The 15,800-nt window shown below is 40.7% G+C and overlaps 1 protein-coding gene across 1 annotated transcript in view; it reads right to left on the bottom strand.

Annotated features, from left to right (window-relative positions):
- The window catches only part of BRCA2 (BRCA2 DNA repair associated), an 84,553-nt gene that overhangs the window by 15,785 nt on the left and 52,968 nt on the right, over window positions 1-15,800 (bottom strand). The window contains exons 19-24 of the mRNA XM_003826866.5: window positions 13,944-14,099; window positions 13,389-13,533; window positions 7,713-7,834; window positions 4,994-5,192; window positions 4,596-4,759; window positions 4,364-4,502 (exon numbers count right to left, since the gene is read on the bottom strand). Coding sequence (XP_003826914.4) covers window positions 4,364-4,502; window positions 4,596-4,759; window positions 4,994-5,192; window positions 7,713-7,834; window positions 13,389-13,533; window positions 13,944-14,099 — 925 coding nt within the window. The remainder of the gene's footprint in view (window positions 1-4,363; window positions 4,503-4,595; window positions 4,760-4,993; window positions 5,193-7,712; window positions 7,835-13,388; window positions 13,534-13,943; window positions 14,100-15,800) is intronic.

Below are 15,800 nucleotides of genomic sequence, written 5' to 3'. Positions count from 1 at the left end.
GCTATAAACACACAAAAATTAAAACATTTAAAAAAGGCAGCACAGGCTCTCAGTCATGCCAAATTCCCTGGATTCCATTTCCAGGCTTTGGATGTGGCCTTTCTGGGCACCATCTCCTCCTACCTCTTCATCTCCTCGAATCCTTTCAATGGGGCCTCTGGAACTCAGTAAGATCTCCACTACCGTCACCCTTTCCTGCAGGTGCTCTCATTGCCATCTTGTTGCAACAAACCTGGTTCTTGTCTGCCTGTACAGTTGCCCCTGCAGACCTTGTGCTACTGGAGGGTGAGATGAGGCAGATGTCTTCCTCATGCTTCATTGCTGCTCCTCCCACTCTAAAAACACTCAGTGTTGAACCTCGTGTTATCAGACTGTCATTCATTACTGTTCCTTGCTACAGGCATCCATTGACCCCGGCTCACTCATTGCCTTTCATTCCTTGAAGATTTTAACTCATAACTCACTGTCATTCTGTCATCACGATGGTCATGTTTCCTGGAAATTTCAGTATCCTCACAGGCAATCCTTCCAATACTCTGTTGCTCCCAAGTTCCTTGTTTTCTTCCTAAATGATCATGTCCTCTATTTTCCATTGGTAACTCACTGCAATGGACATACCCAAGACTTTTATTTCCAATAACTCCATTTCCCCCAGAATCTCAATTTGAAGTACCTCCTTCTTCAACCACCTACCTTTGATCTGCCCAGTTCACTCCCTCTAAAACCCTAACTCAAACCCACCGTGACCTACAATCAGCTTTTCTTATCTCCTGTTCATTGATCCACGTCTTCTAATGTCTCTTCTTTGCTCTGCATTGTGTCCAAGGTCAATTATTTAAATCCTCCTTTTGCATATACCCCCAAATTCTTTGCCCTTCTTGCTTTGCATTACTTACCCAGCTAAACTACAGACCTGGTTAAATTCTACTTTCCAACTACTTCATGCCCACACCATCAGAGCTGAACACGGTTGAAAAAATATCACACAACAACAATATATTCATGAACATTAAACCTCCAGTGGGCCCTGGCAGTCATGATGTGTTTACTTAGTCCATTTACTCTACCACTTTCTTAGATAATGATTTCATGCCTTTCGTCTTCTCTCAAACCTTCAACACCCTTCTCTTTCTCTTTTTCTTTTTTGAGACGGAATCTCCCAGTCTGGAGTGCAGTGGTGTGATCTCGGCTCACTGCAAGCTCCACCTCCCAGGTTCACGCCATTCTCCTGCCTCTGCCTCCCGAGTAGCTGAGACTGCAGGCGCCCGCCACCACACCCGGCTAATTTTTTGTATTTTTAGTAGAGACGGGGTTTCACCGTGTTATCCAGGATTGTCTCCATCTCCTGACCTCGTGATCCACCCACCTTGGCCTCCCAAAGTGCTGGGATTACAGGCGTTAGCCACCGCGCCCGGCCCCCTTTTCTTCATTCTGACTCTCAGCTGATGATTTTGTGCCCTGTTTCAGCGAGGAAACAGAGCAATCAAAAGAGGTCTGCCACAAGTTTCCTCTTGTATATCAACTCTTCCATTGGTATCTATACCTACGTACTTTACTTTTTTCCTGTGGTTACAGATGAACAGTCTCTCCTGCTAGCTAAGGCCAATTTCAACAGAGCCTCTAGATACCATACTGCACAGTATCTGAGAACAGTGCCCCACAGCTGTTCCTGTTTTGCTTCCATCTTGCATTTTACCTTCTTTATTGGATCTTTCTCATCAGCATACAGTATCTCATCAGTATGCTATTAGCACTTTCAACTGAAAAAGCAAATGTTCTCTTGATCCTGATTCCCCTTCTGGCTACTGATTCATTTCTCTTCTTCTCTTAAAGCAAAAATCCTTGAAATGCCTATATTCACTATCATTCCTCCTTTCCCTCCATTTCCTTTGCCCCACTTCAGTCCACTGAAAGTGCTCCTCCACGGTGTTAAAGCCAATGATCAATTCTTGGTCCTCACTTCATTATCAATTCTATGAAATAGCATTTGGCAGACTTAATCACTCTCACTACTCGGCAATTCTTTTTTTCTCTTGGCTTTCAGCATACCTCACTCCAGTACTCCTCCAACCTCTCTGGCCATTCCTCTGTTTCTTTTACTGATTCCTATATTTACATTTATATTTCCCTGCTTCTAAGTATAAAAGTCTTCAATCAGGTCTTGGATCTCTTCCCGTCTCTATCTACTCTCCCATGCCCACAGTGACTTCATCCAGTCTCACGGCTTTAAATGTCCCCTGTATGACTGGCCGGGTGCAGTGGCCCATGCCTGTAATCCCAGCACTTTGGGAGGCCAAGGTGGGTGGATCACGAGGTCAGGAGATCGAGACCATTCTGGCTAACACGGTGAAACCCCGTCTCTACTAAAAATACAAAAAAATTTGTAGTAAAGACTCCCAAATTCATATCCAGCCATTCCTCTGAACAGATTCCTATGTAACCATCAAGTAGACATTTCTACTTAGATGCCTAATAAGCATCTAAAACTTAACTGTCTAAAACTGAGCTCCTGAACTTCCCCACATACTTGCTTTTCTTGCAGTCTTTCCTTCTAAGTGGCAATTCCATTTTTCCCAATGCTCAGACCATCCTGCACTGTCCCCCTACCTTCAAAATACAACAAGAATCTGACTGCTTCTCACCACTTCCATTGCTTTTGTTTGGTTCATCGTCATCTTTTGCCTAAGTGCTTGAAAGAGCCTCCAAATGGCTTGTTTGTACTCTTGTGCCCCCTACAGCCTATTCTCAACACAGCGGCCTGAATGATTCTGTGAAAACCTGTCAGACAGTGTCCCTCTACCTGGAATTTTCCTGTGACTTCCTGTCATCACAGGAAGTTACAGTCCACACAAGGACCCCCACACGACCTGGCTCTTCACTGCCTCTGTCCCTGGCTGTTACTTCTCACTCTCTGGTCTCTGCCAATGCTTCACGGCACACTAGGCATGATCCTGCTGTACTGCGGCCTTTGTAATTGCCTGGAAAGCTTTCCCCAGATGGCCACATGCCTCACCTCACTCCCTCAATTCCTTCAAGCTTCACTCAAATGTCAGCTTTCCAGGGAGGTCTCTCTCCTCACCTCTCAATCTAAAATTACATCCCTCTCTCTTCTCTGACATTACCCCCTTACCCACTTAATTTTTTTTCTGAGCACTAAAAAAACTATACACATGTATATTACTTATTTCTTTGTTTGTAATCTCCCTCCCCCAACCTCATAATGTAAGCTCTATGAGGGTAGGGATTCTTATCTCTTTTGTTAATTGCTATGTACCCAGCACTTAAAACACTGTCTAGCACATAACAGTCATTAAATAAATATTGATGAATTAAATGAACAAAAGTTATCCACCTTCTATAATAACAATAAAATGTGTGAAAAGAGTCATCCAAATATGACCAAGATGAAATAAAATGGCATGGGAACAATGTGGCTTACTAATGTAATATAGTCAAAGAAAAACCTACGAAGCACTAAAACATAACTCACCAAACACAAACACATTTAAAAAATAAGGAGAAAAGAACACAGCAAAAGAGAAAGAGCAAAACTCCTAAGAAAACAAAACTCAACAAATAGAAGAAAATTCTTGAATTCTTCACAACAGATTCATGCTATTGAACTTAGTAAGACCATATATTCAATAAAATAAAAGCTTGACTCTGGCCGGGCACGGTGGCTCACGCCTGTAATCCCAGCACTTTGGGAGGCCGAGGCGGGTGGATCACGAGGTCAGGAGATTGAGACTATCCTGGTTAACACGGTGAAACCCCGACTCTACTAAAAATACAAAAAAATTGGCCAGGCTCGGTGGCGGGTATCTGTAGTCCCAGCTACTCGGGAGGCTGAGGCAGGAGAATGGTGTGAACCTGGGAGGCAGAACTTGCAGTGGGCTGAGATTGCGCCACTGCACTCCAGCCTGGGCAACAGAGTGAGACTCCATCTCGGGAAAAAAAAAAAAAACAAAAAAAAACGCTTGACTCTGAGATAATAAATAGCCCTGTACAATGAAAAGTAGAGTGTATGGCTAAGGAAATAAATTGAGGACACCAATATAACATCACAATGGGATAAATACATACACTAGAAATAGTAAGAAAACATAAATTGCAGAAAATAAAATTAAGGACAATTTCTATAAAATTAAGTACACAGACTAGGATGTAACTTGTTACCCCTGAAATAATATAGAATTGAGAGAATTGCTTTTCATGAAAAATCAGAGGTTCAAAGAGGCTTACTTTCAGATCACTAGCTAGCTAGCAAATTTGCCAACTGGTAGCTCCAACTAATCATAAGAGATTTTAAAAGACAATGTTTTTTAAAAGAATCAATAAAAAAATTAACTATACTGTGCATTACCTGTTTTTTTCACAACAGAAACGACAAATCCTATTAGGTCCACCTCAGAACAAGATGGCTGAAAGTCTGGATCTAAAAATTTGCTGAAGTGAAGGGGCTCCCGTGGCTGGTAAACCTGAAATAAAATTTCATCTGAAACCTACAGAAAACAAAACAAAAATTCAACATATGGAGATTCCATAAACTAACAAGCACTTATCAAAACTGAAAAATTACAATGAAAGGTTTGTACCGGTAGTTGTTGATACTGAGTTTTTTTTGTCGCTGCTAACTGTATGTTAGCTCTTTCAGATTTACTTTTAGATTTTGAAGTTGCAAGATGATAAATTCTGTATCTCTTTCCTTCTGTTAACAGAGAATATAAATCTGATGATGGACGCCAAATACTCAGTATAACTGTTTGGAGAAAGATGAGAAAGATGCAATGGAAGAAGTGATTATCATTTAAATTTTTGTTTCAAAATAAATACAGATCCTCTTTTATATTATCTCTTTGTGGGCATTAGTAGTGGATTTTGCTTCTCTGATATAAACTAACTTTATACTTTATCTGGATTTATAATCATTTTGTTAGTAAGGTCATTTTTTAAGTTAATAAAACTGATAAAAACAAAGCATTTACATACTTACCTGAATCTTTTTCTTTTTTTGAATAGCTTACAATACGCAACTTCCACACGGTTGTGACATCCCTTGATAAACCTTGTTCCTTTTGTTCAGCAGATTCCATGGCCTTCCTAATTTCCAACTGGATCTGAGCTTGTTTCTTATCATTCAACATTTGCCTGTGATTATTCAAGGCTCTTAACTGCTCTTCACTGAAATAACCCTGTGACCATTTAAGATATTGGAATAAAAAGCAATCAGAACAAAAAAGTTCCACCTATTGTAACTGGATGGCTTTAAACGGGACAAATACAACAAAATTAGAGCTCATCTTAAGGGTGTGGTTAATGTAATCAGTTTCTCACATAATATTCTCAGGTGCCTCAAACTATTAATAATTCTATTTCCCTATGGCAAAAATGATCCTCCAATTATAAATGTACTCTAATAATCATAATCATCACCAACTACATTATAGATGGCTAATATCTGAATGCTCATTATTTTGAGAAATAGATCTACGTGTAGTAAATGTACTAATTCATTTAATCTTCACAACAGTCCATGGGGTAGGTAATATCATTGTTTCTGTGTTGTAGGTAAAACTGAGGCACAAAGGGGACAACTAATTTGCACAAGCCACATAGGTAGAGGTTGGCCCTAGAACCCTCATTCTTAGCCCCAGGAGTATAATTCCATTAACTTTGAAATAGCAGATACAATTTAAAACAGATATGTACTAAACATACTTTTATGTTTGCCTCTACACTTCTGTCCTACTCACTTTAGCAAATTTCTACTTGTACCTCTTGGGAATCTTACCCAGTGTAACAAAAATAAACAGATAAATCAATAAACAGATAAAATAGGAAATGGAATTTAGACATGTAACATACCAGACTGCTGCTACACTTTAGGATATTATACATCTTAATATCCTAATCTATACCGGGAAGGGAGATTATCTATACTGAAAAGGGAGATTATCCAATCTCTGTATCTTATATAGGTATAGAGATTCTAAATATGCAGGCAGTGTTTAAACAATTTTGTTGTAAAACCTGATTTCAAAAGGCCATCATTCAACATTGTTACTGAAAACAAATTCTAACAGGACTGTTTTAAAAATGGATGCCTACGTTCTCCTCAAAGAATTACAAAGATAACTTTAATAAAGTCAAATCTCATAGACTCATAGGCACTTAGAACCCTAAAGATAACCTACTCTTAGGTTTTCCCTTGATAGAAGGTGGAAATGAGGTCCTAAGAAATAAATACATCACTTGTCCAGTTACAGAGTGGCTGGGCAAGGCCCTACTCCAACTCTTATTCTGCCCCCTTATGTCCAGACAAAAAAATATTGTTAAATTTTGTGGATGAAATTAAAGCTATCTTCATGATGATTCATAGAATGCACAAGCTTCAACAAATAATATTGTAAAAGACAGAGGCAAATAATTTTTCAAGAAAGAATAATAAAGCCTTCATTTTCAGACCTGCAGCAAGTATACTCACAGGTTTTAAAACCGGACTCACTTCTCACAGGGAGAACCCAAATTGTAACATTTCGGAACAGGAGGGAATTCTACTCAGTACAGCACTGCTTACATTACTGATGAAATATTGTTTATTTTGTAGTCCCACTATTTAAGAAATTTAAGGCTATATTCACAAGATTTACTAAGTCATCAAGTGAATGAAATTAATCAATTAAAAACAAGTAGTTTTGGTAAAATATTTGCTCCTTCCTCCCTAACAAACTAATCTTAGAATTTGAATTTTTTTTAGCTATCTACCTGTCTAAAAATTTAGGAGGTAGCTTAATATATAAAATTATGTTCTAATAATAGTAACTAACATTTATATGGAACTTTTATATAGATTATTTATTTGATCCTAAAACAACATTTTACGCCCATTTAATAGCTTTTTTTTCTTTTTTTTGAGACGGAGTTTTGCTCTTGTTGCCCAGGCTGGAGTGCAATGGCATGACCTTGGCTCACTGCAACCTCTGCCTCCTGGATTCAAGCGATTCTCCTGCCTGAGCCTCCCGAACAGCTGGGATTACAGGCATGTGCACCACGCCTGGCTAATTTTGTATTTTTAATAGGGACGGGGTTTCACCACGTTGGCCAGGCTGGTCACGAACTCCCGACCTCAGGTGATCCTTCTGCCTCGGTCTCCCAAAGTGCTGGGATTATAGGCGTGAGCCACCGTGCCTGGCCAGCTATTTTATTGTCATTTACTTTGCTAATAAAATGAGAGTGCCACGATTCTAAAGCCTATGCTACTTCTAACAGTTTAGTGCTTCGGAAACATTTCTACCCAAGTACCCTTAGGGTAGAGGATTATCAAGTACACTCCAGGAAGGACTTGAGAAACAGCTAAGAACATGGAAACTAAGCCATTACTTTGAAGATATTTGTTTTATCTTAAAAATAAAAAAGTTTTTTTGCTTCAGAGTACAGGAGGGACAAAAATAAAACAAGTTTTGCCTGCATTTTAAACCAAATTTAATTAATATATAAAATTCTAGAACCCTCCCATCCTCTACTCGGTATATAGTTGAAAACATACCACCACACTCATCTGGCACATCACTGAAAATCCCAGAAATGTACACATCCCTTTTGAGAAATGCAGCATTTCAACATACTCCTTCCTGTGATGGCCAGAGAGTCTAAAACAGCTTCTCACCTTGAATAATCATCAAGCCTCATTATATGTCCTCTTACTCTCTCACCTCAAGGTAAGCTGGGTCTGCTGCATTCTTCACTGCTTCATAAAGCTCTGCACCATCTTGCAAAGCACGAACTTGCTGTCTTGTTAGTGCACGTGATGGTAAATATGGTTTTGTTGTGTTTTCTAAGAAAAAAAAAGGATTATTAATTCACTAAACTGTAAATTCAAAAGCAACTAAAACTAAAGAACCAAGCATAAAACACCCAAAGAAGGGAGATTTAAAGATAAGAAACTATATAACTGCTAAAAGTTTTTTCTTTTTTTTTTTTTTGAGACAGGGTCTCACTCTGTCACCCAACCTGGGAGTGCAGTGGTGTGATCTCGGCTCATTGCAACCTCTGTCTCCTGGGTTCAAGTGGTTCTCCTGCCTCAGCCTCCCGAGTAGCTGGGATTAGAGGCACATCCAACATGCCCGGTTAATTTTTGCATTTTTGGTAGAGACGGAGTTTCACCATATTGGCCAGGCTGGTCTCAAACTCCTGACCTCAAGTGATCCACCACCTTGGACTCCCAAACTGTTGGGATTACAGATGTGACCCATGACACCTGGCCTGCTATAAGTTTTCCAGGAAATTTTGAAACTAGTGTACTCATGGTTAAAAAAAAAAAGTCATACAGAGTTTAATTACAGTAATATGTGAGTTAACATAGGTATATTTGTTTTAATGTATTTCACTTCACTGAGTTTCATAGATACTGCATTTTTTTAAAAACACAAATTGAAGGTTTGTGGAAACTATGTTGAGCAAGCCTACTGGCGCCATTTTCGCAACAGTATGTGCTCACTTCATGTCTCTGTCACAGAGCTCTGACAGAGATGTATAGAGTGATTAATGTTATTTTCATGACTCCTAACACAATATCCATTTTGTGGCCCATGGATCATGGAGTCATTTCAACTTTCAAGTCTTATTATTTAAGAAACATGTCTTGCTGGGTACGGTGGCTTACACCTGTAATCCCAGCACTTTGGGAGGCCGAGGCGGGTGGATCACCTGAGGTCCGGAGTTCGTGACCAGCCTGACCAACATGGTGAAATCCCGTCTCTACTAAAAATACAAAATTAGCCGGGCGTGGTGGCACATGCCTGTAATCCTAGCTACTCCGGAGGCTGAGGCAGGAGAATTGCTTGAACCTGGGAGGCAGAGGTTGCTGTGAGCCAAGATCACGCCATTGCACTCCAGCCTGGGCAACAAGTGCGAAACTCCATCTCAAAAAAAAAAAAAAGAAACATGTCTTATAAAGAATAGCTGCCATAGTGATTTCTCTGATAGATATGGGTAAAGTGAATTGAAAACCTTCCAGAAAGGATTCACCATTCTAAATACCATTAAGAACATTAGTGTTTCATGGGAAGTCAAAATATCAACATTAACAAGTTTACCAGAAGTTGATTCCAACCCTCATGGATGACTTTGGGGGGTTCAAGACTTCAGTGGAGGAAGTAACTGCATATATGGTGAAAATAGCAAGAGAACTAGAATTAGAAGTAAAGCCTGAAGATGTGACTGAATTACTGCAATGTCACAATAAAACTTAAATGATGAGGAGCTTCATACGATTTGGCTCTGTGTCCTCACCCAAATCTCATCTTGAACGGTAATCCTCACATGTCGAGGGACGGACCTGGTGGGAGGTGACTGGATCACGGGGGCAGTTTCTCCCATGCTGTTCCATGATAGTGAGGGAGTTCTCACAAGATCTGATGGCTTAAAAGTGAGAGTTCTCCCTGTACTCTCTTTCCTGCCACCTTGTGAAGAAGGTACTTGCTTCTCCTTCATCTTCCACTATGATTGTAAGTTTCCTGAGGCCTCCCCAGCCATGTGGAACTGTGAATCAATTAAACCTTTTTCCTTTACAAATTACCCAGTCTCAGGTATTTTTTATAGCAGTATGAGGATGAACTAATACAGATAATTGTTACCAGGAGTGGGGGACTGCTATACCGATAACCTGAAAATGTGGAAGTGACTTTGGAACTAGACAACAGGCAGAGATTGGAAGAGTTTGGAGGGCTCAGAAGAAGACAGGAAGATGTGGGAAAGTCTGGAACTCCCTAGAGACTTGTTGAATGGTTTCGACCAAAATTCTGACAGTGATATGGCCAGTGAAGTCCAGCCTGAGGTGGTCTCAGATGGAGATGAGGATCTTATTGGGAACTGGAGCAAAGGTCACTCTTGCTATGCTTTAGAGCAAAGAGACTAGTGGCATTTTGCCCCTGCGCTAGAGATCCGTGGAATGTTGAACTTCAGAGAGATGATTTAGGGTATCCTGTGGAAGAAATTTCTAAGCAGCAGAGTGTTCAAGGTGTGATGTGGCTTTTTCTAGAAACACACAGTCATACATGTTCACAAAGAGATGGTTTGAAATTGGAACCTATATTTAAAAGGGAAGCAGAGCATGCAAGTTTGGAAAATCTGCAGCCTAACCATGAAGTAGAAAAGAAAAATCAATTTCCCGGGAAAGAATTCAAGCCAGCTGCAGAAGTTTGCATAAGTAACAAGGAAACAAACGTTAATAGCCAAGGCAATGGAGACAGTGTCTCCAAGGCATGTCAGAGATCTCCACAGCAGACCCTTCTATCACAGGCCTTGAGGCCTAGGAGGGAAAAATGGTTTTGTGGGCTGGGCCCAAGGCCCCACTGCTCTGTGCAGCCATGGGACATGGCAACCCGTGTCCCACTTGCTCCAGCTCCAGCCATTGATAAAAAGGGCCAAGGTACAGATCAGGCCATTGCTTGAGAGGGTGCAAGCCCTAAGCCTTGGTGGCCTCCATGTGATGCTGGGCCTGTGGGTATGTAGAAGACAAGAGTTCAGCTGTGGGAGCCTCTGCCTAGATTTCAGAGGATGTATGGAAGTGCCAGGATGTCCACACACAAGTCTGCTGCGGCGGCAGAGCCCTCATAGAGAACCTCTGTTAGTGCAGTACAGGAGGGAAACCGGGAGGGAAACTGTGAGGGAAATACGGGGTTGGAGCCACCTCCCACAGTCCTCAGTGGGGAATTGCCTAGTGGAGCTGTGAGAAGAGGGCCATCATCCCCCACTGACAGCCTGCACTGTGCAGCTGTCACTCAATGGCAGCCCATGAAAGCAGCTGCAGGGGCTGTAGACTGAAGAGCCAAAGGGGCAGAGCTGCCCAAGGCCGTGGGAGCCCACCCCTTATATCAGCATGCCCTGGATGTGAGACATGGAGTCAAAGGAGATTTTAGAGCTTTAATGACTGGCCTGGGTGCAGTGGCTCACTTGAGGCTAGGAGTTATTTTTATTATTATTTTTTATTTATTTTTTTGAGACAGAGTCTTGCTTTGTTGCCCAGGCTAGAGTGCAGTGGTGTGATTTTGGCTTACTGCAATCTCTGCCTCCTGGATTCAAGCAATTCTCCTGCCTCAGCCTCTGGAGTAGCTGGGATTACAGACGTGTGCCACCACGCCCAGCTAATTTTTGAATTTTTCGTAGAAACAGGGTTTCACCATGTTGGCCAGACTGGTCTTCAACTCCTGACCTTGTGATCTGCCCACTTCAGCCTCCCAAAGTGCTGGGATTACAGGAATGAGATACCACACCCAGCGAGGCTAGGAGTTTTAAGACTAGCCTGGCCAACATGGTGAAACCCCATCTCTACTAAAAATACAAAAATTAGCTGGGCATGGTGGTGCACACCTGTAATCCCAGCTACTTGGGAGGCTGAGGCATGAGAATTGCTTGAAACAGGAGGCGGAGGTTGCAGTGAGCCAGTATCTCTCCACTGCACTCTAGCCTGGACAACAGAGCAAGACCCTGTCTCAAAAAAAAAAAAAGATTCATTGATTGCCTGGCTAGGTTTCGGACTTGCATGGGGACTGTGGCCCCTTTGTTTTGGCCAATTTCTCCCACTTGAGATGGGAACATTTACCCAATGCCTGTACCCCCACTGTATCTTGGAAGTAACGAATTTGCTTTTGATTTTACAGGCTCATAGGTGGAAGAGATTTGTCTTGTCTCAGATGAAGACTTTGGACTTGAACTTTTGAGTTAATGCTGGAATTAGTTAAGACTTTCGGAGACTGTTAGGAAGGCATGATTGGTTTTGAAATGTGAAAAGGACATGAGATTTGGGAGGGTCCAGGGCAGAATGATATGGTTTGGCTCTGTGTCCCCACCCAAATCTCATCTCAAATTGTAATCCCCATGTGTTGAGGGAGAGACCTGGTGGGAGGTGATTGGATCATGGGGGTGGTTTCCCTCATGCTATTCTTGTGCTAGTGAGGGAGTTCTTATGAGATCTGTTGGCTTACAAGTGGCAGTTTCCCCTGCACTCTCTCTTCTGCCACCTTATGAAAAGGGTACTTGCTTCGCCTTTGCCTTCCGCCATGATTGTAAGTTTCCTGAGGCCTCCTCAGCCATGTGGAACTGTGAGTCAATTAAGCTTCTTTCCTTTAGAAATTACCCAGTCTCAGGTATTCTTTACAGCAGTGTGGGAACAGATTAATACAGAGCTGCTTCTTATGGATGAGCAAAGAAAGTAGTTTCTTGAGAAGGAATCTAGTCCTGGCGAAGGTGCTGTGAATATTGTTGAAATGACAACAAAGGATTTAGAATATTACATAATATTCTGATAAAGCAGAGTTTGATAGAATTGACTCCAATTATGAAAGCAGTTCTACCATGGATAAAATGCTATCAAACAGCATTGCATGCTACAGAGAAATCTTTCATGAAAGGAAAAGCCAATCAATGTTGCAAATGCCATTGTCTTATTTTAAGAAATTGCCACAACTGCCCCAACCTTCACCAACTACCACTCTGATCACTCAGCAGGCATCAACATCGAGGAAAGATCCTCCACCAGCAAAAATATTACAACTCACTGAAGGCTCAGATGATCATTGGCATTTTTTAGCAATAAAGTGCATTAAGGTATGTGCATTGTTTTTTTTAGACACAATGCTACTACACATTTAAGAGATTATGCTATAGTGTAAACATTACTTTTGTATGCTCTGGGAAACCAAAATATTCATGTGATTTGCTCTACTGTAATATTTGCTTTATTGCAGTGGTCTAGAATCAAATCCACAGTATCTCTGAGGTATGCCTGTGAATGATTTCATATTCATTTATTTATGAAAATAGTATGATCTAGTGATAATTTTAAGCAAATAAAACATAAGGAGCAATATTTCTGCAGATAACTATAGAACTGTAAGTTCTATAGGACATGTAAATTACATGTCCTATAGAACATGTTACATCTATATAAATCATGAGGAAATGCAGAAAAACATAAAATCTTCAGCAACAACAAAAGGGAGATACGAAAAAATAAAATTTATGTCATATAAACATCAAAACACCATGATTTTAAATATTAAAATTGACACCACAATAGGTCCTAGTTCCAGGCATAATAACACATGAAAGCTAATAACTACCATGACAAAAATGCAAAAGCCACATCATATAGGTAAGAATTCAGGAAAAATATTACAAATGGCTTAGGGAAAAATAACCTGATATTTCTGTCCCTTGTTGCTATTCTTTGTCTAATACCAAAAAAGAATACTCTAGATACTAAAAAATAAAGTCAATTTACTACTCAAAATAAAAACAATTTACTCATTAAAAATGTTAAATTCAAAGTCTCTAAGACTTTGTTCTCATATTAGAAATAACAATGTGTACCATATAACTCATTTTACCTTCATGTTCTTCAAATTCCTCCTGAATTTTAGTGAATAAGGCTTCTAGTCTCTTTTGTTGGGCCTCCACATATTTTGCTGCTTCCTTTTCTTCCTCTCTTTCATTGCGAAATATGTATAATCCAGATGATGTCTTCTCCATCCACTGTAATAATGTGTTACACACACCAAAAAAGTCATATATATAACATTCAAGTTAATTGTATCAGGCCAGGCACAGTGGCTCACATCTGTAATCCCAGAACTTTGGGAGGCTGAGATTAGTGGATCACCTGAGGTCAGGAGTTCGAGATCAACCTGACCAACATGATGAAACCCCTTCTCTACCAAAAATACAAAATTAGCCAGGTGTGGTGGCTCAGCTACTTGAGAGGCTGAGGCAGGAGAATCACTTGAACCCCGGAGGTGGAGGCTGCAGTGAACCAAGATCACGCCATTGCACTCCAGCCTGGGCAAGAGACCGAAACTCCATCTCAAACAAACAAACAAACAAACAAACAAATTAATTGTATCAAAAGAAAGAAATATATGGTAAGTTTCAAGAATACATCATACCTGTATAGGGTATGCTCTTTGAATAATTACATCAACACAACCAACATTTCCTCCATCACTGAAAAGCGATGATAATGGCAGAGGAAAAGGTCTAGGGTCAGGAAAGAATCCAAGTTTGGTATACCAGCGAGCAGGCCGAGTACTGTTAGCAGAAATCTGGACAAATTAATAAATATATTGATTTAGTAGTTAAATATGTATTCAATTCTATTACAGATATCATAAGAGTTTTCATTCTTCTAGAACTGCCTTAAAAATATTCACTTTAAAAAGTCTTAGGAAGATTAGTAAGACAGTAAATAAGTAAAAAACTGTATAAAAGTGAAAATATTTTCACAATATAGTACTTCTCAAACATATTGTTTATACTGCTACAAGTTCTTAATGCTATTTAAATGTTTCTATTAGAAAACAGATAAAAGGAACTTCGATTTAAACATAATAGTTTAAAATACACTTATTTACCCAAGCTTCCTCAAAAAATCTACATGGACAAAGGCAACTAGAGAGAATAGGAAATGAGGTATCACCAAAATTTTGGAAGCTAAGAATTTGTGGAACAAGTAAATGACAAAGCAGCCTGAGAATGATTATGGCTAATACAAAGAGCAAATATTCATCGAACACTTACTAAGGTACCTGGCATGGTGTTAAGCGCTTTATGTATATTAACAATTAATCTTTGGCCAGGCAAGGTGGCTCATGCCTGTAATCCCAACACTTTGGGAGGCCGAGGCAGGCGTATCACCTGAGGTCAGGAGTTCGAGACCACCCTGGCCAACATGGTGAAACCCCGTCTCTACTAAAAACCAAAAAAGTAGCCAGGTGAGGTGGTGGGCGCCTGTAATCCCAGCTACTCGGGAGGCTGAGGCAGGAGAACTGCTTGAACCTGGGAGGCAGAGGGTGCAGTGAGCCGAGATTGTGCCACTGCACTCCAGCCTGGGGGACAGAGCGTGCCTCCGTCTCCAAAAAACAAACAAACAAATTATCTTCACAATAATCTGAAGACTCATCTCCATTTTACAGACAACGATAAAACTAAGGTATATGAGAAACTACACAACTTGCCCAAGGTTATTCAGCCACCAAACTTGTTGTAAGGAGTTAACATGAAACAAAATAATTAAAGGAAAACACTCAGAAATTGGAGGCAACAGGTACCTGTGAAGGCAGGAGCATATGATGGGGCTGAAAATAGGAAGAAATGGTTGACATTTTGTACAAACGTAGTTGAAACACCAGATTTTCTTTCCTATCCGAAGTAGCCAGGTGGCTGTCCCTCCCTCATACTAAAAAAGAACCCAGGACCCTATTCTTGCTGCAGCATTAAAAAAAAAAAAATGCAGGAGACTTTATTTTCTGGAGGGCTGAACCATACATATCGTGGACTCTGGAATACTGAGCAGACGCAGCCAGGGTGGGGGTGAGATGCTATTATTGAAAACAAAACTGGGCCGGGTGCTGTGGCTCACGCCTGTAATCCCAACACTTTGGGAGGCCGAGGCGGGTGGATCACAAGGTCAGGAGTTGGAGACCAGCCTGGCCAAGATGGTGAAACCCCGTCTCTACTAAAAATAAAAAATTAGCCAGACGTGGTGGCAAGCGCCTGTAGTCCCAGCTACTCGGGAGGCTGAGGCAGGAGAATTCCTTGAACCTGGGAGGTGGAGGTTGCAGTGAGCCGAGATCGCACCACTGCACTCTAGCCTGGGCAACAGAGCAAGACTCCAACTCAAAACAAAACAAAACAAAACAAACAACAAACAACAAACTGAAATAAAATTCTTACACTGACAATGAGTCTCCCTATTAATTTCCTTACTCTGCTCAGCTCTCAGAACAGTCACTGATATTTGAGGG

Source organism: Pan paniscus, chromosome 14, assembly GCF_029289425.2.
Source record: "Pan paniscus chromosome 14, NHGRI_mPanPan1-v2.0_pri, whole genome shotgun sequence".
Classification (NCBI taxonomy): domain Eukaryota; kingdom Metazoa; phylum Chordata; class Mammalia; order Primates; family Hominidae; genus Pan; species Pan paniscus.
The sequence above is the reverse complement of the archived record's forward strand: the minus strand, read 5'-3'. Positions and strand labels throughout refer to the sequence as shown.